The 23,293-nt window shown below is 38.9% G+C and overlaps 1 protein-coding gene across 1 annotated transcript; it reads right to left on the bottom strand.

Moving 5' to 3' along the window:
- Positions 1–4,504: 4,504 nt before the first annotated feature.
- On the bottom strand, positions 4,505–18,955 carry LOC129859247 (myosin-7-like). The gene is made up of 38 exons (XM_055928764.1): positions 18,753–18,955; positions 18,255–18,398; positions 18,007–18,163; positions 17,895–17,922; positions 17,698–17,803; positions 17,478–17,570; positions 16,876–16,939; positions 16,689–16,787; positions 16,171–16,274; positions 15,935–16,073; positions 15,711–15,829; positions 15,378–15,527; positions 15,122–15,292; positions 14,673–14,979; positions 14,483–14,556; positions 14,105–14,310; positions 13,882–14,005; positions 12,154–12,290; positions 11,811–12,066; positions 11,331–11,573; positions 10,996–11,172; positions 10,740–10,885; positions 10,574–10,664; positions 10,092–10,481; positions 9,850–9,976; positions 9,635–9,753; positions 9,349–9,545; positions 8,986–9,169; positions 8,460–8,625; positions 7,166–7,290; positions 6,775–7,083; positions 6,460–6,663; positions 6,064–6,360; positions 5,815–5,919; positions 5,604–5,699; positions 5,376–5,510; positions 5,045–5,093; positions 4,505–4,579 (listed from the first exon to the last, which is right to left on the bottom strand). Exons 1-37 carry the CDS (start codon positions 18,951–18,953, stop codon positions 5,073–5,075), a joined length of 5,811 nt encoding a protein of 1,936 aa, XP_055784739.1. The 5' UTR covers positions 18,954–18,955; the 3' UTR covers positions 4,505–4,579; positions 5,045–5,072.
- Positions 18,956–23,293: the final 4,338 nt, after the last annotated feature.

The following is a 23,293-nucleotide window of genomic DNA, read 5'->3' as shown; positions in this document are numbered from 1 at the left end:
CTTGTATGTTTGAGGAATTTTAATTATGAGATTTCTGTTGTTTGAATTTGGCGCCCTGCACTTTCACTGGTTGTTGTCAAGTCGATCACAGCCGTAAGAAGTTTAATGTAGATTAAATACAAAAATCTTTTTTAGATGTTATGGTTAAAAATGTTCATGTTTTCCTGTGACTTGTTGTAGGCTCCTAAGTGGACCATAAGGTAAAAAACAAAACAAATTAAGAAAAATAAACTAAAAAAAATAAAAATAAAAGATTAAATAAAAAACGAAGTAACTCCACCAGAGTGTCTCTTTTGGATCACTTTTGCCGGTCCCAAGCCCGGATAAAGGAGGAGGGTTGGAATTGTGACATTAAAAAAACAAGAATCGACAGAAGAAAGTTCATTTGTAGTTCTAAATATATTTAGGGTGTTTTTTACTCACTGTATGTCTCTCCCACGATGTTATTCCTCTCTCCTACAGCGTCCATCACAATTACATTCGCTTGGCCAATTATGCAAATTAGGTGTTGACTTCTAGGACAGCCAATAGCTACTTTCCTTACTGAGGAGTTGGCAACACTGCAACCACGAGACACTTGTGTTCAGTCTGCATGGTCAATGAAGCACTTGCACCAATGTTGATGACAACAATGCTGTTTTCACTTTGCTTCTTAATATAAATCCACGAGCGTTCTATAATGACACTATTAGTTTGTGTTTCTTACATCAGCAAACAGCTAGTTTGTCTTTTCTTAGCAAGTTGCCCTAAATCTTGTTAGCCGCTAATAGCTAGCTAGCTAGCTTATAAATGTAATGAGTAAATGCAAACGTAGCTAGCTATTACAGCCTGATAATACCAGTGATGGTGTAGACCTAAATCAGCATGTTGTTTGTGCAACAGTATCTTCTAAATCAAAGAGGAATATGCAAAGCAAGAATATGTTAGCTACATGAAGTAGCTAAGAGAAAACATGCAATGTCGCCAAAGCGTATAGGGTCCCCTAGGAAACACTAATCAACACTTTAGTTCCTACCCTGTCACAATAACTCCTCCCTGACATTTTAATTAGTTGTCATCTCAAACAACACTGTATTCAAAGTGCCCACCATTATATTCTAACTATAGAATTCGAATAGTCATTCTATTTCCAAAGTTTTGCTCTAATTCGCAAGTCAAATTCGCATTTGCAACATTTGGTTAATAAGTTGTAGATGATTTGCCCAAATCGTGCAGCCCTACGTGGCAGTGTGGAAATGATCTCAATTGAGCAGTGGTGTAAAGTACTTGAGTAAAAATACTTTCAAGTACTACTTAAGTAAAAATGCTTTCAAGTACTACTTAAGTTGTTTTTTTTGGTATCTGTACTTTACTATATTTATTTTTGACCATTTTTACTTTTACTTCACTACATTCCTAAGGAAAATACTGTACTTATTACTCCATACATTTTCCCTGACACCTAAAAGTACTTGTTACATTTTGAATGCTTAGCAGGACAGGGAAATGGTCCAATTCATGCACTTGTCAAGAGAACATCCCTGGTCATCTACTGACTCTGATCAGGAGGACTCCCGAAACACAAATGCTTTGTTTGTAAATTATATCTGAGTGTTGGAGTGTGCCCCTGGCTATCCGTAAATAAAAAAAAACAATAATCTGGTTTGCTTATTATAAGGGATTTTAAATTATTTATACTTTTACTTTTGATACTTAAGTACATTTTATCAATTACATTTACTTTTGATACTTAAGTATATTTAAAACCAGACTTTAAATATACTTTTAGACTTTTACTCAAGTAGTATTTTACTGGGTGACTTTCACTTTTACTTGAGTAATTTTCTATTAACCTATCTTTACTTTTACTCAAGCATGACAATTGGGTACTTTTTCCACCACTGCAATTGAGTGCAGGAGATGCAGAAATTATAAAAGTGCTGAAATTTGTTTTGGTTGAAGTTGAATTGAACAGTATAGAACAATCAGAATGGAGAAAGACTCATTGAAATCACTTAGAATGTATGTGTTGCCACCCTAGGATCACTCACCACTCATAAAGCAAATGTAGAACTTTTATTATTCAAAACTAAAAATACCGCCATACCACCCAATTTTTAAAAAATACCGGGATATAATATTTTGGCCATTTTGCCCTACTTAGCACAGGTACTTTGTGTTTGAGTTTCTGCCTATAGTAAGGGAGGAGCAGAATGGACTTCTGATTTTATCTGATTTGCAGAAGGGCAGGTGGGGGAGGGCCTTGTAGCAATCCCGGAAGGGAGAGTTACAATGGTCGAGAGTTTTTGAAGCAAGAGTACTACAGGCAATGTATTGATACAACTTCGGTAAGATAACCAACTTACAGCTCTTGACTAAACTTCACTTTCGTTATCCTTGTGGTATTGAGAGATAAAAATGGTAATGCTTTCACTGATTACACATAAAGGAAGCTAATTCATACATAATAGAGTGATTGCTTGTTATCCTGTGAACCCCATTTATTGCTGCTAACAGCTATATGTTATTTTTGTGTTAAAATCAAGTTTTATTAGTCACATACACGTGTTTAACAGATGTTATTGTTGGTGTAGCGAAATGCTTGTGTTTCTAGCTCCAACAGTGCAGTAATATCTAACAAATAATATCTAACAATTTCACAACAATACACACCAATCTAAATAAAGGAATGGAATTAAGAATATATAAATATACGGACGAGCAATGTCAGAGCGGCATGAACTAAGATACAGTAGAATAGAATACAGTATATACATATGAGATGAGTAATGCAAAATACAGTTGAAGTCTGAAGTTTACATACACCTTAGCCAAATACATTTAAACTCCATTTTTCACAATTCCCAACATGTAATCCTAGTAAAAATGCCCTGTCTTAGGTCAGTTAGGATCACCACTTTATTTTAAGAATGTGAAATGTCAGAATAATAGTAGAGAAAATGATTTATTTCAGCTTTTATTTCGATCATCACATTCCCAGTGGGTCAGAAGTTTACATACACTCATACACTCAATTAGTATTTGGTAGCATTGGCTTTAAATTGTTTCACTTGGGTCAAACCTTTCGGGTAGCCTTCCACAAGCTTCCCACAAAAAGTGGGAAGCTTTTTGGAGAAATGTCCTCTGGTCTAATGAAACAAAAATAGAACTGTTTGGCCATAATGACCATCGTTATTTTTGGAGGAAAAGGGGGGGGGGGGGGCGAAGAACACCATCCCAACCGTGAAGCACAGGGATGGCAGCCTCATGTTGTGGGGGTGCTTTGCTGCAGGAGAAACTGGTGCACTTCACAAAATAGATGGCATCATGAGGAAGGAAAATTATGTGGATATAGTGAAGCAACATCTCAAGACATCAGTCAGGTAGTTAAAGCTTGGTCGCAAATGGGTCTCCCAAATGGACAATGACCCCAAGCATACTTCCAAATTTGTGGAAAAAATTGCTTAAGGACAACAAAGTCAAGGTATTTGAGTGGCCATCACAAAGCCCTGACCTCAATCCTATAGAAAATGTGTGGGCAGAACTGAAAAAGTGTGTGCGAGCAAGGAGGCCTTACAAACCTGACTCAGTTACACCAGCCGGCCAAAATTCACCCAATTTATTCTGGGAAGCTTGTGGAAGGCTACCCGAAATGTTTGACCCAAGTTAAACAATTAAAAGGCAATGGTACCAAATACTAATTGAATGTATGTAAACTTCTGACCCATTTGGAATGAAAGAAATAAAAGCTGAAATAAATCCTTCTCTCTCTTCTTAAAATAAAGTGGTGATCCTAACTGACCTAGACAGGGAATTTGTACTAGGATTAAATGTCAGGAATTGTGAAAAACTGAGTTTAAATGTATTTGGTTATGGTGTATGTATACTTCCGACTTGAACTGTAAATCCCCCAGAAAATATACCTCTCTGTTGATATCACATACATTATCAAGCATTTCACACGTTATTCAGATACTGACTGTTAGCACTTGGTGGTCTATAGCCGCTTCCCACAAGAATGGGCTTTAGGTGAGGCAGATGAACCTGTAGCCATATTACTTCAACAGTATTTGAAGAAAAGAGATCCTCTCTTGTCTTTACAGGAATGTGGTTCTGAACATAAACAGCAACACCTCCACCATTATATGATCTAATAATAATCCACTTCTAATTAAACCACACAAATCCTTACTTTTATGCCAACAAAATATGATATTGCTCATGGTTGTTGGTAGGTGTTTTACTCTCTGTCTATATAGGTATTTTCTGAACAATATATCTGTTCATTTAGGGGACCCAATTTGGCTCAGAAGCACCCCCAGATGCAAAAGTGAGAGATATTTGTCTATTGTCATGATTCTCTGTGAGGTAAGTTACCAGTATATTATGAAAACCAGTGTTAACTTAATTTTGTTAAATAATAGTGGATTCCAAACCTATTCGTAATAGAATCAAGCAATACACAAAGGTGCTGTTTAACTTGACTTTATTCTTTATTCTGCTCATGTTACATGGAGAATAGAGAAAAAAACTAAAGCACTACAGTCAGGAGATTTTCAGAAAGGTCCATCCGAGAGCTTCACTCTTCATCATGTCCTTTCTGTGACACAAGATGGATGAAGGTTAAAATGTAATAAACTACTGTAAACACTAAAAAAACATTCTTACAATATTCTGGGCATTGTCAAATATATATTAAACGATGGGGCTCCTTATTTGAGTGTATAGAATACACAATAAACATCATGAATAACACTAACTGTGTCGACTAGTAAATTCAAGATTTTACCCCAAAAAAATCAAGAAGCAACGATGTCCAGCATTTATCACAATTCTTCAAAATGTGTTGCTTGCCATCACACAGTAAGTAGTAACTCTCCACTGAAACCAAAATATATCGTGCTTTTGAATATATATTTTTTTACCCATGACAGGGAACAATATTCCAATTTATAGTTATATGAATGATAGTATGGTTATTGGACATCAAATGCTTGGGACTGTCTTACTTGAGATGAGTTTGCAAATTATAACCAATATTATTATTTTCATTGAAAGAACTGACCTGGGAGCCAGCATCACAACTCTTGGCCTCACTCCTCATCCTTTCCTTTCTGTAACAGAGAAAATAGATAGATAGATTGATTGATTATTAGAACATTTTACTGTGTACTGAAAAACATTTTATATTGCCATATACCGTGTCTTCCTTTTGAAATTTTACAATGGGGAACTTCAACAGGTATGTATAGTTACTTGGTAACAATGTAATATATTATGCATTTATTCTTAATTTCTTCAGGAATCAATGGGTTAATATCGAGAATTGAAATGACCATTAAACAGAATCCCAGTTCCCAGAAAGTTGAGGCTTTTGAAACAGCATCTTCACTGACCTTGGAGCCGGCATCACGACTCTTGGCTCTCATCTTGTTGACCTGAGACTCAGCAATATCAGCCCTCTCTTCTGCCTCATCCAGTTCATGCTGAATCTTGCGGAACTTGCCCAAATTGGAATTGGCTTGTTCCTCCTGTGAATTTAAAAAAATATGATTTAAGTTTCTAGCAAACACAGCAATTTGAGGATTAAATATATAACATATGGATGATAGAAGGTTACTTACAGCCTCCTCTGAAGTTCTCTTGTAGGATTTGACCTTCAGCTGCAGTTTGTCCACCAGGTCCTGCAGGCGGCTCAAATTCTTACGGTCTTCCTCAGTCTGCACACAAAAAGCAGGGAAGAAATAGAGTCATATACTGTTTTTATCTTACATTTGATTCTGAGCATGTTAATGTGAATTGTTAACTCTGCACTGTCAAATTAAAACAATGTACCTGGTATGTGAGCTCCTTGATGCGTCTCTCATATTTACGGACTCCTTTCACAGAATCACTGCTCCTCCTTTGCTCCAGTTCCACTTCAGTCTCTAGCTCTCTCACCTAGAAAGACATGATCAATGTTAACACACCATTTCTAATTACTTTGTTAGTTACCACTACTTTCAATATTGAAGCTACAAATATGACTAGAAATATGAAATGTGACATTGAATTAATAGAAGAGAATGTAGTTTAGACACTTACTCTGGCCTCCAGCTTCTGGATCTGCTTCTTGCCACCCTTCATGGCGATTTGTTCAGCTTCATCCAGGCGGTGCTGCAGGTCCTTGATGGTCTGCTCCATGTTCTTTTTCATGCGCTCCAGGTGAGCACTGGTGTCCTGCTCCTTCTTCAGCTCCTCTGCCATCATGGCAGCATCAGTAATGGCCTTCTTGGCCTTTTCCTCAGCATTTCTACACTCCTGCACAGCCTCCTCTACTTCATTCTGAAGCTGGGATGTGTCGCCCTCTAGCTTTTTCTTCTGGCTCAGTAGGCTGGTGTTCTACACATATATATGACAAATTATGTTTATATTACCTCTACGTACCTCAAGTAGCAGATATTTAAGGAGAACCCTAATTGTTCTATATCACTGTCTTACCTGTGAGTGTAGAAGTTGAACTCTCTCACTAACATCCAGCAGTTCCTGCTCAGCCAGTTTGCGGCCTCTCTCAGTCTGCTCCACCAGGGCTCTCAGCTCATCCAGTTCAGCCTGCATAAGGTTGTTGCGTCTCTCCACAATAGCAATGTTCTCCTTCAGGTCATCATTGCTACGAAGAGCATCATCCAGCTGCATTTGAGAATCCTGTAAGAGAATTACTGATTTTACTATATTTATTTTCTTGTTTCACAGTGTGGTTTGGCTTTATCTGAAGGCACAAGCAATGCTTTTAATTCAATGGTGTGGAAATAATACCTTCAGATGGGAATGGAGACCCTTAAGTTGCTTCTGGGCCTCGGATGCCTGCCTGTTGGCCTGGCTGAGCTGGATCTCCATCTCATTGAGGTCTCCTTCCATCTTCTTCTTCAGCCTGAGAGCTTCATTCCTGCTGCGAGTCTCTGACTCCAGGGAGCTTTGCAGGGTATCCACAACTCTCTGCTGGTTCCTCTTATTCATCTCCATTTCCTCATCCTTCTCCACCAGCTTGCGCTCAATGTCAGATTTCACCTGATTGAACTCCAGCTGAGCTCTCATGATCTTGCCTTCCTCGTGCTCTAGGGAGGCCTATGACAACACAGCCACCCATAGTTTGTAAGATCTTCAAATAAAATTACTTTCACTATCTGTAAATGTTTTCTATTCTCACCTCAGCTTCCTCTAGAGCAGACTGTATCTCAGCCTTCTCCTGCTCCAGCTGTTTACGGATCTTTTCCAGCTCATGGATGCTCTTTCCTCCTTCACCAAGCTGCTCAGTCAGGTCAGAAATTTCCTCTGTGGAAAAATATTGTACATCGGAATATTGTACATCGGAATCATTTTGTGATAACTATTGTTGATTAGGGATGAGACAAATGGGGAAAAATCCCAACGTTTAATCAGAGATGTTGTATCGGTTTTCCGTTTAACCGATTTTATAAAATGCATAAAATTCCACGTGAATTCACACTGCAGCTGTGCTGCTGCCAGCAACGGTTTGGGTTTCACGGTGCGTCCCTTTCAGATGGTGAAGCACTGCACCTGTACTACCATTTACTGTACCTCAATTCTACCTCGCAAAGTTTGCATTTCACCACCTTCTCATTTAATTTGTCAAAGTATTGCCATATAGGACTCCACTGCTGTCTCTTGCCTTTGCCATTTTTCCAACTGTTAATGACGATGATTTAGTGGTGGAGTGTCTACTCCAAAATAATTGATTCCTTGACTCCTTGCACGTCATCTCCATGTTTCGACTCCCATTTGTGAGTGTCAAGATTAGATTCCGCGACTCCTCAACTACTAAAATTCAGTAATTTTAGAAAGGAGGAGACTGATTAGTTGCCGTACTAACGAGAACACTCACATTTTCTATAGCGAGCTAGAGAGGGACGGAGAGAGAGGGGAGGGGCACAGTATAGGCAGGTCGGCCACTATACAGACAGGCCAAGTGCACGGTGCTGACTCTATCTATTGGGTAATCAAAAGCTTTATCTCCAAATGGAAGCTGTATCTCGCAATTTCTTGGCTTGCAACAGACCGGAAGACTGAACACATATTTGCATCATTAGCAAAGAGCAACAGCATGCGAGCCAGCGCGAGTGAGAGAGAGGACGGGGCCATTCTCATATGTCTTGGTAATCTGTAAATTTTCCAAAGTAGCCTAAAATTAGCCTCTTTCCCCTCTGGTTTTATTTAAATTACACAACAAACCCCAGGCCTTTATAGCCTATCGCCTAGTTTGGCTATAACATGGCAAAGAATATGTTTTGTGATAACTGCACTGTGATTTTCATTTTGTGGGGGAAAACACACAAAGAAAATGTTTTTTGTTAGTGGATTTTTTCTTTACTTCAACGATCCCAATTCCGTTTTAACGTTTAAACATTCACACTCATAATCTCTATTATATATCGATCTTTCATTGACTAAATTATATAGGCTAATAATGCTCATGGTCTGACCTTGGAGGTTCTTGTTCTCCCTCTTCATGGTCTCCAGATGATCCAGAGACTCCTCATAAGAGTTCTTGAGTTTGAAGAGCTCAGTGCTGAGAGATCTGGCCTCTTTCTGGGAGCTCTCCAGCTCAGTCTGAGACTCCTCAAACTTCTGCTTCCAGTCAGCCAAGATCTGGAAATCATACAGGTATTTTAGGTAGTTGGAATACAGTATACCATTAAGATAAGATGTATTTTATTGTCCATTAACTTACAGAGAACTCACAACCCAATTTTTTGAGACACACACGGGCTGGAAGCAATGTTTCATCCACAGTGCAGCTGGAGCAATTATAGGGGGTTAAGTGCCTTGCTCAATTGCACAATGACAGGCGATGGTAGTGTGTAAGATGATGCCAGAAACATTCTGGTTTCTAGCTCACTCAACATCAACCTTCTTGCTGGCCCACTTCTCGAACCACCAGGCTACCTGCCGCCCCTCATGTACTATATTGAAGCCTCCTACGACTTGCGTATCCCCCCCCAAATTTACCTTGTCAAAGTTCCTTTGCTTCTTGTCCAGAGAGGCAGCAGCTGCATTGGATCTCTCCACATCCACCATGAGATCTTCAATCTCATTCTGGAGTCTGTGTTTAGTCTTCTCCAGGGATGAACATTTAGCATTAACAGCTTCCACAGCTTCCTCTGCATCCTGCAGACGCTGTGCCAGCTTCTTCCTAGATTGACACAGATAAGAACCACACTTCTGAACATCTGACTTTTTTCTTTCTGATATACAGTGATTGTTTAACAGGTATTCAACTTATTATTTATTCGTCATGTACTTTTGTGTATCGCTCATTCAGCCAATGTTCAATATCCTGAAAAGTAAGAGGAAGTAATAAAACATCCTTACTTTGCGTCCTCAAGCTCCTCAGTCTTCTGGATGGCATCAGTTTCATACTTGGTTCTCCACTGAGCCACCTCAGCATTAGCCTTGGACATGCCACGCTGCAGCTCAGACTTGGCCTCCTGCTCCTCCTCATACTGCTCCCTCAACAGATCTGAGTCATGGCGAGCAGACTGCACTGCATGGGCAAGCGCGTTCTTTGCCTGGTAAGGAAATTTTAAAAAAGATCTGTAATTATGCCAGAGGATAGATAGCAGTTGGATAAAGGGCACTGCAATTGTTGTATCAATACCTTGACTTCCTCCTCCAGTTGTCTCTTGAGGTCTTCAATCTGCTGAACGTTGGACTGCTTACCTCTGGTCAGTTGAGAGACCAGAGAGTCCTTCTCCTCCAACTGTCTGGCAAATTCACCTGTTTTCATTCAATTCAAAATTATTTTCAATGATATTACATACTGTGGTTATTCATTTTGGCTGTTCAGGTTTTTTGTTAATATACTGTATGTACCATTCTCAGTTTGAAGCTTTGCTTTCTGCATGGTGAAATCATTGATGGAACGCTGTCCTTCCTCAGCTTTTGTCCTGTATTCACTCATCTGGTCCTCTAGAGTGCGGCACATTTTCTCCAAGTTTGTCTAAAAACAAATGTAAAAAAAAATACACAAATAAATACAGAACAGCATCACTAGATTGCATCTTTAAAAAGCATGTATAGATTTTTCTCTTTGATTTACCAATGATACCACATACTTTAGACTTGACAATCTGTTCCATGTTGGAGACCACATCATCCAGCTCCAACCTGAGCTCACTCTTCTCTTTCTCCAGCTTCTGCTTCACCCTCTGAAGGTTGTCAATCTGTTCTCCCAGGTCAGCTACACTGTCAGCATTTTTCTTCCTCAGAGTGGCAGCTGTAGCCTCATGCTGCAGGGTAGCCTCTTCAAGGTCTCTGCGCACCTTCTGGAACTCAGCCTCCCTCTTCTTGTTCATCTCAATCTGGGCAGAAGTGGCTCCACCAGCCTCCTCCAGCCTCTCACTGATCTCTTCTAGCTCTCGGGACAAGTCTGCCCTCTGTTTCTCCACCTTGGCACGGGCAGCTCTTTCAGCCTCCAGCTCTTCCTCCAGCTCCTCAATGCGGGCCTGAAATGGTAGGAATTCAAATTTTCTAGTATGATCAGAACATAAGCATATGTAACAGAAAGATTCCCTTTTCAACGATGCTATTGAAATACCTGCAGCTCCTTCAGTTTCTTCTGAAGCTGGGCACTCATCGCTTGCTCATCCTCAATCTTGCTGTTGAGTTGGCTCATCTCAAAGTCCTTCCTGATAAGTAAATAACACATTTGAGCACTTTCTGTAAAATAACTATTCATGCGGTGTTATGGGTTGTGATCTTACTTCTTCATTCTCTCCTCCAGCTGCTGCTTGTCATTCTCCAGGTCCATTAGGCTCTCCTGGGTCAACTTCAAGTCTCCCTCCAGCTTTCTCTTGGCTCTCTCAAGGTCCATTCTCACCTTCTTCTCTTGCTCCAGAGACCCTTCAAGCTGATAAAGGATATATTAAACAATATTCAGAGTCAGCAATTTACTCTAGCGTGTTTTTGGGATATTACTAATTGTGTTGTACTTTTTATGAATTACTATTTGATACTCACATCATCAACTTGCTGTTCCAGTTTGGCTTTGGCCTTGGTCAGCGTGTTGACTTTGTCCTCCTCACTCTGCAGATCATCCAGCGTTTGTTGATGAGCCTCTTGCAGAGCCTTCTTCTCCTTGGTCAGCTTGGCAATAATTTCATCCAGAGCTGCCATCTCCTCAGTCAGGTTTTTAACCTAAGGAAACAGAACATTGTCATTACACTTTTATCCAAACCAATTAATTTGGCTCGAACCAAGGATGCATGTGTGGTCCGGAGTCGGGAGCTGAAACCGCTACGCCAGACTCCGGCACATTACGTTTTAACAACACAAGAATAAAGAAAAGCGTTTACCTTGTTCTCTGTGGCATGCTTTTCCTTCTCCACTTTAGCCAGAGTGAGCTCCAGATCATCAATGTCCTTCTTGAGTTCTGAGCACTCATCCTCCAGCTTCCTCTTCTTAGCAGTTAGCTCTGAATTCATCTCCTCCTCATCCTCCAGTCTTTCTGTCAGCTCTTTGGCTTTGGCCTCAAGCTGGATTTTGCTCTTGATCAGACCCTCACATCTCTCTTCAGCATCACCAATAGTGTCTTCTGACTGTCAATGTGTCAATATGTTGTAAGTATATCAAATTCTCCAAAGCTCAAAAGTTTGGTAGCAAAATATTTGGACACTACAAATGATAGACAAATGCTGATTGTACGTATCTATTTAGCAAATCATGTCTCTTCTCTCTCTCTTTTTCAATTTCTCTAGTGCTAATAGCTAACTAGGAAATACCATTTTGACAAAGGATGTGAATGCAGCAACTGCAATGCAGTTAATATTACTCACAGTTTGGACTGCAAGCTGCAGGTCGTTCTTCTCTTGGAGAAGGGAGATCATTTTCTCTTCCAGCTCCTTTCTACGGGCTTCAGATTTAGCATAAGCCTCTTTAAGCTTCAGGAATTCTTCCTTCATGTTGGCCATCTCCTTCTCAGTCTCTGCTGACTTCAGCAGAGGTTTGATCTTGAAGAACATCTTCATCCAGGGCCAATTCTTGACACCCATGAAGGCACGAATGTTCCATTGGATCACAAGCAAGGCATCCCTGTGAAATTGAATAAAATTAGCTTGTTATAAAAACCTTTTCCACCTTCACCATATTGTCTGCAGAAGTTTTGTTTATTATTCCAACCTGCGGTCAACCATTTTCTGGAACTCAATTCTAGCAAGTAGACCACGTGATCGGGCCTGGAAGCCAGTGATGATAAGAGCGAGACGATCGTCTCTCATCTCCTCAAGTAGACCCAGGAGACCAGCCTTGAAGAACACCTGAAGATACACAAAGGCCATAATGTGGTGCTTAGATCTTCTTGTATTTGGAAGGATTGTATTTTTCTGCCAGTTGACCAACAATAACTTGAATGTGGTACCCCCCAGATTTACAAGACTTGGTAGTCATGTTTAGATTGCTGATTTCTTGTCTCTGTACAAAAATGTCACAAATTGAACACAAGTTGGCCCTCTTATGTGCAATTGATTTTACAACTTCAGTCCCAGCATGTTTACCGAGAGTTACACATATTGGCAAGGTCTTTAAAAATAAGTACATAAAGTCTAACTGTGTTCATTTCTGTTAACAATAACTATGTCAAAGAATATTTGTCAATTACCTATTTTCCCTGAAGAAAACTAACGACGAGATGAGGAGATGCCATGAAAGAAATTATCAAACTCTAACAAATTAGTATTCATTTTAGTTGCTAAAAATGTGATGAGACTTGAATTTCATGTGAGACTAATGGACATTCAATTTGACATGAAGCTCCTTTCCATCTGTATTGTCCAATCATAAACATTCATGCCTTTGCAGAAGATTTAAAGCTGCAATATGTAACTTTTTGGGCAACCTGACCAAATTCACATAGAAATGTTAGTTATAGATCTGTCATTCTCATTGAAAGCAAGTCTAAGAAGCAGTAGATCTGTTCTATGTGACCTATTCATTTGCTTCCCATTCATAAGTTTTGTTTTTTACTTTCGGTTTTGTACACCAGCTTCAAACAGCTGAAAATACAATATTTTTGGTTATGGAAAATACATTTCACAGTGTTTTAGATGGTACAATGATTCTCTACACTATACGTGCTTGTATTGTAACATAAATTGGAATTAGGCGAACTATTAGAATTTTAGCAACCAAGAAATGGCAGAGCAATTTCTGCATAGTGCAATCCTCTCATTGGCAGAATTAACGTCTTTCAGTAGCCTTGACTTTGTAGCCTTGGCTATATGGTAAATCATGGCTGGCATTGGTTACAATCTGCCACAATATCAATGTGCCGGCTATATGAGGGGATAGTAGGCCTAGTGGGACAAGGTTATCTTAAAATCCACATGAGGGAAGTTAAATATTCATTATTTAATGGAAAAATAATGCACTGAATAATATGTGATTAAATGACTGGGACTAAGACTAAAATTATCCAGAATTTTTGTTGACTGATAACTAAAACCGAGAAGGGGGAAATTACTCAAATGGGACTAAGACTAAAAGGTATTTTAGTCACAAAATCTAAGACTAAAACTAATTCCAAAATAGCTGACAAAATTAACACTGAAGTCTATTTCAAACATCATGGCCACTATGCTTTCAATTGCTTACTGTAGATCTGGATCTACTAGCTTGTGATACTATACCAAGTATAAATGTGTATTTCTTGACATGACCCATTTGCACTAGAGACAGATAACATGATATAAGCACGATCAATGGTATATCAGCAGTTATTTCAATAATTATTCCTCAGGTTGGCCAGATGGTGGTGTATTGTTAATATACTACTCGGACCTGATAATTGCTGCTATTTTTCCATCCTGTTCCAACAGGTCTTATTGCTTTTAATCTATTTAGAGAACTTACCTTAGTGTGTCCTAATCTGTACTGGGTGTGGTCAATGTCCAGAGAGCCCAACAGTTTTTCAGCTGCCTTCATATTGTCAATGAACTGACCCTCAGGGATAGCATTTGGATTGAGGATGCGGTATCTGAATTTAAATCAGAAAGCAAATATCTTAAAAAAGAGAACATTTGAATAGGTAAACAGTTGAATTTATTTTGATAAGGAAATTAATCATTATTTTTACCTTTGTTTGAAGTCAGCATACAGGATTCTGTTGGGGAAGCCCTTTCTGCAGATCCTGATGCCTTCCAGCACACCGTTACAGCGCAGCTGGTGCATGACCAGAGGATTCTCCATGGCCCCAGGAGTCTTGGTCTCGTTGGGGATGATGCAACGCACAAAGTGGGGGTGAGTAGACCTCAAGTTGGTCATGAGTTTACCCAAGTTCTCCTGTGAGTATGACAAATGTAGAATTGTCCATCATTGAATGAGTTTCCAAGTACCTTACGAGTCACAGTGGCATTTAATACTGTTATCTCAAATGTTGTGCAAATGTAATACATCTGTTAATAATCTTCCATGTGAAAACATCAGAAACATATTGATTTAAGCTCAGATTTACCCTGTGCAATGCAGACACAGTCTGGAAGGAAGAGCCTTTCTTCTTTTTTCCTCCAGCCGCTTTTTCTTCAGGTGCTGTATGATAATGAAATAACTATTCAAATATACTATTTTTACTACTATGATATACTGTGGATTGTTATTTATTTGAATGTGTTGTAGTCTTTGCAGATGTGAACACATAGTACCACCTTCTGCACCAGCATAGTTTGCGAACAGGTTTGCCAGGAACTTAAGACTTGACTTCTGGAACAGTCCGACCACAGTCTCATTCAGCGGGTCCTTGTTCTTCACCAGCCAGTTGCCAATGTTGTAGTCAACAATGCCAGCATAGTGAACCAGGGAGAAATGGGCCTCTGGTCTACCCTTAATAATTCTAGGCTTCTGGAAGCATGCATTTTTGCCCAGATGGTTTTCATACAGCTTAGCTTTGAATGTAGAATCACTGGCCTTGGGGAACATGCACTCCTCTTCAAGGATGGACATGATACCCATGGGCTAGTGGAAGGAATGAATGAAAATAAATTAATGCTAACGGAAAAGCATAGTGAATAAATATCAGCACATTTATAAAGATTGCCTTTAAAATATCAAATATTACTAAGGTCACATCAACTACTACAAAACTGAAGACACCAACCCTTTCAATGAGGTCAATGCAGGCAGCCAAGTCCATGCCAAAGTCAATGAACTCCCAGACGATGCCCTCTTTCTTATACTCTTCCTGTTCCAGCACAAACATGTGGTGGTTGAAGAACTGCTGCAGCTTCTCATTAGTGAAGTTGATGCACAGCTGCTCAAAGGTGTTAAACTGAAATAGAAGTTCACAGTTACTTTATTTTGTCTGCTGTAATGTTCTAGATTCCATTTTTATCAAATTTACATCAAACACTCACATCAAAGATCTCAAAGCCAGCAATGTCCAGCACACCAATGTAGTGCTGGCGAGCATTCTTAGTGTCCAGAGTAAGGTTGATTCTTATCACCATCCAGAGGAACATGTTCTCGTAAATTTTCTTTGCCAGTGCACCAACAGAGTAGTACACCTACAAAATATAGAGAAAATAAATTACTGAAACATAGCCTCAACATAAACACTTAGGGACAGTTTCCTAGACACAGATTAGGCCTAGTTCTAGACAAAAAAAATCATGCTCAATTGGGAATTACAGGTATGAACATAGACAAGTTTTATGCTGAATATTATTTTTTAAATGTTGAAGACTCACTTGGTTGACATTCTGACCTTTGGTGACCCACTCATTTCCTACTTTGACCCTTGGGTTACACAGCCCCTTGACCACGTCAGCAGAGTTCAGACACATCAGATATGCAGCTTTGTCAATATCTGGAAAGGCAAAGTTTTATGATTGGAAGAGGCAATCTAACTGATTTTAGATTTTAAGATACTACTGCATATTGAAGTGAGAGGTTTTAAATCTTCAGCACTCACCCTCCGTGCCATCTGCTTCTGCTTGCTCCTCCCGCTGCTTATTCTTGAACTTCATGTTGCCGTAGTGCATGATTGCACCAGTCAGCTTATAAATGCCATTAATCTCTTCTTGGGCAAATCCAAGCACATTAAAGGCATCCTAGTTCCGAAATAAAAGGCCATTGTTTTGTATTGGAGAAGGGGTTGGATACAAGTGAAATGTTATTGCATATACACTATATAGATATATTACTCACATCAGTAGCCATTAGCTCATCTGCATCGTTAATGGAAGTTACAGCAATCTCTCCTTGGGAGATGAAGGCATAGTCATAGGGATTGCTGGTGATGAGTAGCATCTCTGAAAATAATTGAACAGCTCAGTTTAATTTGTGTTCATGCTGTGGTATAGGTCATAACATAATATACTCAGTATTAGGGTTGGGGTCAATTAGAAAAATTGCTTTGTGCAAAAAGAAAACTGTAATATTATAAATAGACAGGATAGTTTAAAATAAATTGCTGGAGATTGTTATGTGTGCATAACATTTTTATGTTGTGTGCTTAAATTACATTTTAATAATTGCAACTTTTTTATATACAAAGAAAATGTTACCGCATAAATCATTTAACATTGTGTTTTACAGTAGGGAATGGGGGTAGCACAAGGCCTGGGCTGGCTGCATCATAATAATTTCATTTGATTTCATCAGAAATGTTCAGTTGAATCCAGAATTGACCTCAACCCTACTCAGTTTGATGATTTAATACTCACCCAGCAGTTCTGGTTTCTTTTGGGACAGGATCTGGTAGAAGATGTGATAGTCTCTCTCAGCCTTGAGCTGGAACGTGACACGTGACTTCTCCAGAAGATCTGATCAGTATGGAAAGGTTATTTTGGTATTAATGTTTCCTGTCAAAGAGATCTGTTCAAGCCTGGGCAAGTTGAGTGTTGTACTCACAAGTCTCAATGTCAGCAGACGAAAGCTTCCCAGTGACTCCAAAATGAATTCGGATGAATTTACCCTGTAAGTTATTGTCAAAGCAGAAATTAATAAGCACATTACATCTGGGTTCAAGTAGTATTTGTTTTCTTTTTGAATACCTTAGGTGCACTTGAGATTGCATGGTGTAATGCAGGAATGGGCAACTTTGATAGGGATGGAGACCAGTCACTCTCAGTCTCACTCAAATATCATATTAAAAACATTTCTCTCCACTCTAACACAACATGCCATTGGAAGACAGGAGTGATGGTTGCTGAAAATGGGCCTCTGTATGCCTATGTAGATATTCCATAAAATAAAACATCTGCCGTTTCCAGCTACAATAGTCATTTACAACATTAACAATGTCTACACTGTATTTCTGATTTATTTTATTTTAATGGACAAAAAAATTGCTTTTCTTTCAAAAACAAGGACATTTCTAAGTGACCCCAAACTTTTGAACGGTAGTGTATGTATTAAATGACATATTTTTGCAGCGGTTGTCCATATAGGGGGAACACTGAACATGTATAATAAGGTTTGAATAATATTTGACAAACAAAGACCAAACTTACAAATCGGGAGGAGTTGTCATTCCTGATGGTCTTGGCATTACCAAAAGCCTCCAGGGCAGGATTGGCCTGGATGATTTGATCCTCCAGGGTCCCCTACAACCCAACAACCACACAGTGTTAAAATGCTGCGACAAAAAACAATACTCTATGAATAAAATTGGGTTTTGTCAACATCTACCCATCCAGCCATGAAGAATATTTCATTTGCATTAAATGTTACCTTTTTTTCTTCTGCTGCACTTTTCTTTCCGCCAACAGCAGCAATGCTGGCGAAATACTGGATGACTCTCTTGGTGTTAACAGTCTTTCCAGCACCGGATTCTCCACTGGGATTTAAAATACAAATGTTGATGTCTCAGAATTTCTCTTAACTTTAAATAGTCTCAAATGGATATAGCCTTTGGTTGATGTACTTACGTGATAAGGACAGACTGATTTTCCCTGTCTGTTGAAAGAGAAGTATCAGTAAATGTGACATTATCCAAATATCATTTGATTTATATAGATGAAAAGGAGAAGTTATATTTACCTGACAACATGTACTGGTAGGCATTGTCAGAGATGGAGAAGATGTGAGGAGGAGCTTCTGTCCTCTTCTTGCCTCTGTATGCATTGACAACAGACTGATCGTACACTGGCAGCCACTTGTATGGGTTGACAGTAACACAGAACAGCCCTGAGTAGGTCTGTCAAAGACAAGGGGATGCATATTTAGTTTAATTCATTTGAATTAATACTTGATTTAATGGAGATAATAGCAGACAGGTCATTACTTACGTAGATCATCCAGGCTGCGTAACGCTCTTTGAGGTTAAACAGCACAGCGGGCTCGTGCAGGAAGGTGAACATCGCCATGTCCTCAATTTTATCAAACTTTGGCGGGTTCTGGGGGTGGACGTCGTCCTCCTTCACAGTAACAGTCTGAAAGAAGTGCAAATTAAATCGTTTTTTTTTTACATTTTCAATGTGCAGAAGTATTCAATTTGAGACAAACCCTAACTTGATATTACACACAACATAGAATTTACAGAAATCCTCCATTTACATGTAATGCCTGATTTACATGAAAGTCAAAGATTTAAAGGATTCTGCTTTAGTATCTCATGTAAGATTTTTTAAATACTAAACAGTAAAGTGCATAACTCAATTCAGTTTATAAATAATTGTTCATAAATCATAGAGTTCTTAGTAGAAAAATGTTTTATCTTATGATTTTCCAGGTATCCATTTTCCAGGTCATATTTTTTCAGAAATGTTTTTCAACAAAATATTTACCTTTCCAAACTCAGTATCAGCGGTGACTTTAGCACCATCTCTGCTGGTGATTGTGGCCTTGACATACTCAACCTCAGGGTCAGGCACATAGCACTCTCTCTTTATGTCAAAGGGTCTAGTCTGGCATTCCATACGCTCCTTGTCTGATTTACGCAGAAAGGACGCTGCGACGCCAAACTCTGCCATCAATGTGTCCCCCATTCTTAAACCTGTGAAGGCAGGAACAGACCATTGAATGCATATGTATATATTACACACAGTACCAGGTTTGAGTTGGAATAATACCATGTATTTGTTGTTGTGGATAGTGTGTATGCACTGTATATTCTATTTATTATTATTATTATTAGGTTCAATTTGCTAAACTTCAGATTTACATGTGGCTGTCTTCTCACTGTTGCCATGGTTTGTTTATGCCAGGATTCTCATGACAAACATTTCTCAAACTTAAGAAAGAACAACCATTTGGATCTTCATACTTTACAGTATTTTTTACAATATCAACCATATTTTGATAGTTTTACATTTTATTCTGTTAATGACAAAGGGAACCGTGCATATTGTGGTAATAACCTAATATCAGTGTAAAGTACGAATATTAAATCATATTAAATACATCAACAAATTTAGGGCTCCAGGGCTGTACTTCACTGTTCTCTGGAACCAGTTTTGAAATTCAGTGTAAATTAGACCTTTGTCCTGATTTTCCCTTCATAGAACAACAACAAAACAATTTCATAAATGTTACCCCAAAGACCTAAATGAATTGGAACATTAGATATTAGTATGACTGTATGTACAGGTAACTGCCAACATAAAGGAAACACCAATATTTAGTGTCTTTGCTCCCGAGGGGCGCAGCGGTCTGAGGCACTGCATCTCACTGCAGTCCCTGGTTCTAATCCAGGCTGCATCACATCTGGCTGTGATTGGGTGTCCCATAGGGCGGCGCACAATTGGCCCAGCGTCGTCCGGGTTTGGCCGGGGTAGGCCGTCATTGTAAATAAGAATTTGTTCTTAACTGGCTTGCCTGGTTAAATAAAGGTTAAATTCAAATAAATAAAAAATAGAGCGTTGGGCCACCACAAGCCAGAAAAACTTCAATGAACCTTGGGATAGGTTCTACAACTGTCTGGAACTCTGTTGGAGGGATATGACAACATTCTTCTATGAGAAATTAAATAATTTGGTGTTTTGTTGATGGTGGTGGAAAACGCTGTCTCAGGCGCTGCTCCAAACTCTCCCATAAGTGTTCAATTGAGTTGAGATCTGGTGACTGAGATGGCCATGGCATATGGTTTACATCGTTTTCATGCTCATCAAAGCATTCAGTGACCACTCGTGCCTTTTGAAAAAGGGGCATTGTCATCCTATGGGGGCTTAGCCATGGTAGCCAAAATAATGGCCTGCCCATTATCATTATACATGACCCTAAGCATGATAGGATGTTAATTACTTAATTAATTCAGGATCCATACCTGTGTGGAAGCACCTGCTTTCAATACACTTTCTATCCCTCATTTACTCAAGTGTTTCCATTATTTTTTGGCAGTTAAATGTATATACCGTATATGAGTAGTATAATTGGAATAATGGTCATGGCAGGCCAATAAAATGTAAATATAAGCCTAAAGAAACACGAGGGTGGATGCAGAACACCAGTAGGCTACCAGATTTAGAGTCATAGATTAGTAAGAGTTTATCTGAACAATATGAAGGTCAGTAAACCAATAGAACGTTGAATATAAACCAAAACATGTGAGGTTCAGAGCAGACCAAAAGTAACTAGGTCCACTGTAGCTGAAATCTACAGCTTGTGTAGTGATGACACTGACAACATCTATTTACTGTACAGGATAGATGTATTATGCCACATAATCAAGTTGACTAGATTAATGAGTACAGACAACAAAATTATTATTTTTTGCATTAATATCCACATTTTATGAAACACAGTTAAAGACCACTAGGAGGCCTTTATTTTAGAAGATTATGATTCTTACCTGTTGTTGGTTACCCCTTGGATACGTTTGGTGGAAAGGATCTCTACTGAGAATGAAATAGACAAATACAAAGACAAATATCAATGGAGTTGCCAGTTTTATGCGGTAAGACAGTTATTAGGTTGTATAATGATTATCTTTGCCCTCCTCAGCAGACTGCCTCTATATGCTTACCTTCAGGATGTCCGGTGTCTTGTGTCTCCCCTGGTCTGTCTCCCCTGGTCTCCATCACTCTTTATAGAGAGAGTTGCTCAGCCCTATATGGAGATAGTTCATGTCATTACATAAATTAGACTGATTATTTCAAAAGAGCTGTATTTGGGGCTAGAGGTGTATACGTCTTTGACCTATCAGGCTCGTTATAACAACAGGCTATTCCAGGGCGGACAGAGGAGGGGAGAAATTGGCTGCATTGAAAGCCCACTTGATCAAAGGGCAGTCTCAGGCACTGTAGTCATCTAAAAATGACAAGCATGTATGTTTGACCAATGGGAATTCATCAAATTATGTATTTATGTGCAATGACACGAAGTAAGTTAGCTCCAAAAACAGTTTGTAGTAATATATGTCAAAAAAAAAAAGAAGATTTACACTCCCCCTGTCCCCCCATTCGTTGCTCTTTGTGATGACTTGGGGATTTTAGTCTTGCTCATCCTACAACATTGCGTTGGGTAAATGAGATGAAATGAGAAAGTGTTGTTGCAGTGTGTGAATGAATTGCATGATAGAGTTCTTATGATGAAGACAAGGGCAGCTGTCCTTTGTTCACCAAGACAAGGTCACTCTCACATCTATTGTCACCAAGAGTAACAGCTATTGTAAGTATAACACTAGACCTCGACTTGTTGACGTGGCATTGTTTCCTTCCCTTTGTCATTGAGGACAAAAATAACCCTGTGAAATTGTTCTTTGGGTGTTCAGTATATGAAGTGCACATAAGTAAATTAATTAAAGCCATATATTGAGTAATACATGTCACATTCTTCAAGAAACTCATGCTAGAGGGACTCAATGTATGTTAGGAATATTAATGTTTTAAAATTAAATGTTAAGAAAAAACACTTACGTTATAAGTGTTAGGATGTCACTTCTACCTTTTTTTGTTATAATAACCTGTGTAAGGTGCTGGCTAATCAGGTCAGAAAATCCTGGGTAGAATACTATATACGGTGCTGACTCAAGGGGCATCAGGTCTTTGATTTGTAGTTACACACCGTAAAAGGTCAAGATAGCTGTCAATGTGTGAGTGTGAAGCTGTCTACAAGCCGTCTACAAGGTGACAATATAGTGGTTGTCATCGCCAGAGAGAGTTCCCCTCCTTAGACAGAGAGGAGCACCTTTGACTCCTACAGCTTTCACACCTTGAGCATTCAGCCTCAATGTTTCCTAATTAGCTTCCACATGCTACTCCTCAATGATACTGTTAGGTGTCCAATTCCCAGCTGTCGAGAAATGAATTCCTGTCACTACAGGAGGAGATGCATACTGATCACGAAAAAACAGTGTGACCTTTTACCCTAAAACAATATCAGTAGATGGCTAAAAACAAATAGTGCTCTCTCGAAGATGGATTTTAAAAGAAGCAACGTTTTGTAAGCCAATACTTTCACTGGCACGTTATTCTTTCCCTTGAGGATAATGTACAGTGGGGGGGCGCTATTATTGACACCCCAAAATATTCTTATGAATAAAGTAGTCAAAGGTTTTGTATTTGGTCCCATATTCCTAGCACGCAATGACTACATCAAGCTTGTGACTCTACAAACTTGTTGAAAGCATTCGCAGTTCGTTTTGGTTGTGTTTCAGATTATTACGTGCCAGATTATTATGTGTATTAACTGCCCAGTAGAAATGAATGGTTACTAATGTATTGTGTCATTTTGGAGTCACTTTTATTAGAAATAAGAATAAAATGTGTTTCTAAATACTTGTGTATTAATGTGGAAGCTACCATGATTACCGATAATCCTGAATGAATCGGGAATAATGATGAGTGAGAAAGTTACAGAGGGTCAAAGATCATACCCCCAAGACATGCTAACCTCTCACCACTACCAATAACAGGGGAGGTTAGCATGTTTTGGGGGTATGATCTTTGACCTTCTGTAACTTTATCACGATTCATTTAGGATTATTGGTAATCATGGTAGCTTCCACATTAAAATAAAAGTGGTTAGAAACATATTTTATTCTTATTTATAAAAGTGACTCCAAAATGGATTATCCGTAATCATGGTATAAATGATCCGTAATCATGGTAGAATCATTTTAGTATAAAATAATATAATTTCCACATTTTTTTGAGCATACAATACAGCTCAGTATTTGAATTAGACATTTTATACAGTCATTAACGCTCATCTTTTGTCAAGGGTGTCAATCATTTTGGATCCCGCTGTACATCCACCCCACCCATCAGCCAATATATTTCAAGCCTCTAAAATCTACCATGATCCACAACATATTGACATAGTATTTGTATTCACTTGTATTTTGCATTATTGCCTCTTACATACTATTGCCCAATGCTCTAGTATT

Source organism: Salvelinus fontinalis, chromosome 7 (genome assembly GCF_029448725.1).
Source record: "Salvelinus fontinalis isolate EN_2023a chromosome 7, ASM2944872v1, whole genome shotgun sequence".
Lineage (NCBI taxonomy): Eukaryota > Metazoa > Chordata > Actinopteri > Salmoniformes > Salmonidae > Salvelinus > Salvelinus fontinalis.
Note: the sequence above shows the minus strand (reverse complement) of the source record. Positions and strands in the feature narration are given on the sequence as shown.

What these genes read in the sequence shown, in the direction of transcription:
- LOC129859247 (XM_055928764.1), bottom strand. Translation starts at nt 18,953, where the DNA reads ATGGGGGACACATTGATGGCAGAGTTTGGCGTCGCAGCGTCCTTTCTG. An exon ending in ATGAGCTAATGGCTACTGAT is followed by an intron (nt 16,074 to 16,170) that starts GTGAGTAATATA and finishes TTTCGGAACTAG; the next exon opens with GATGCCTTTAATGTGCTTGG. An exon ending in AGCAAAGGAACTTTGACAAG is followed by an intron (nt 8,626 to 8,985) that starts GTAAATTTGGGG and finishes TATGATTTCCAG; the next exon opens with ATCTTGGCTGACTGGAAGCA.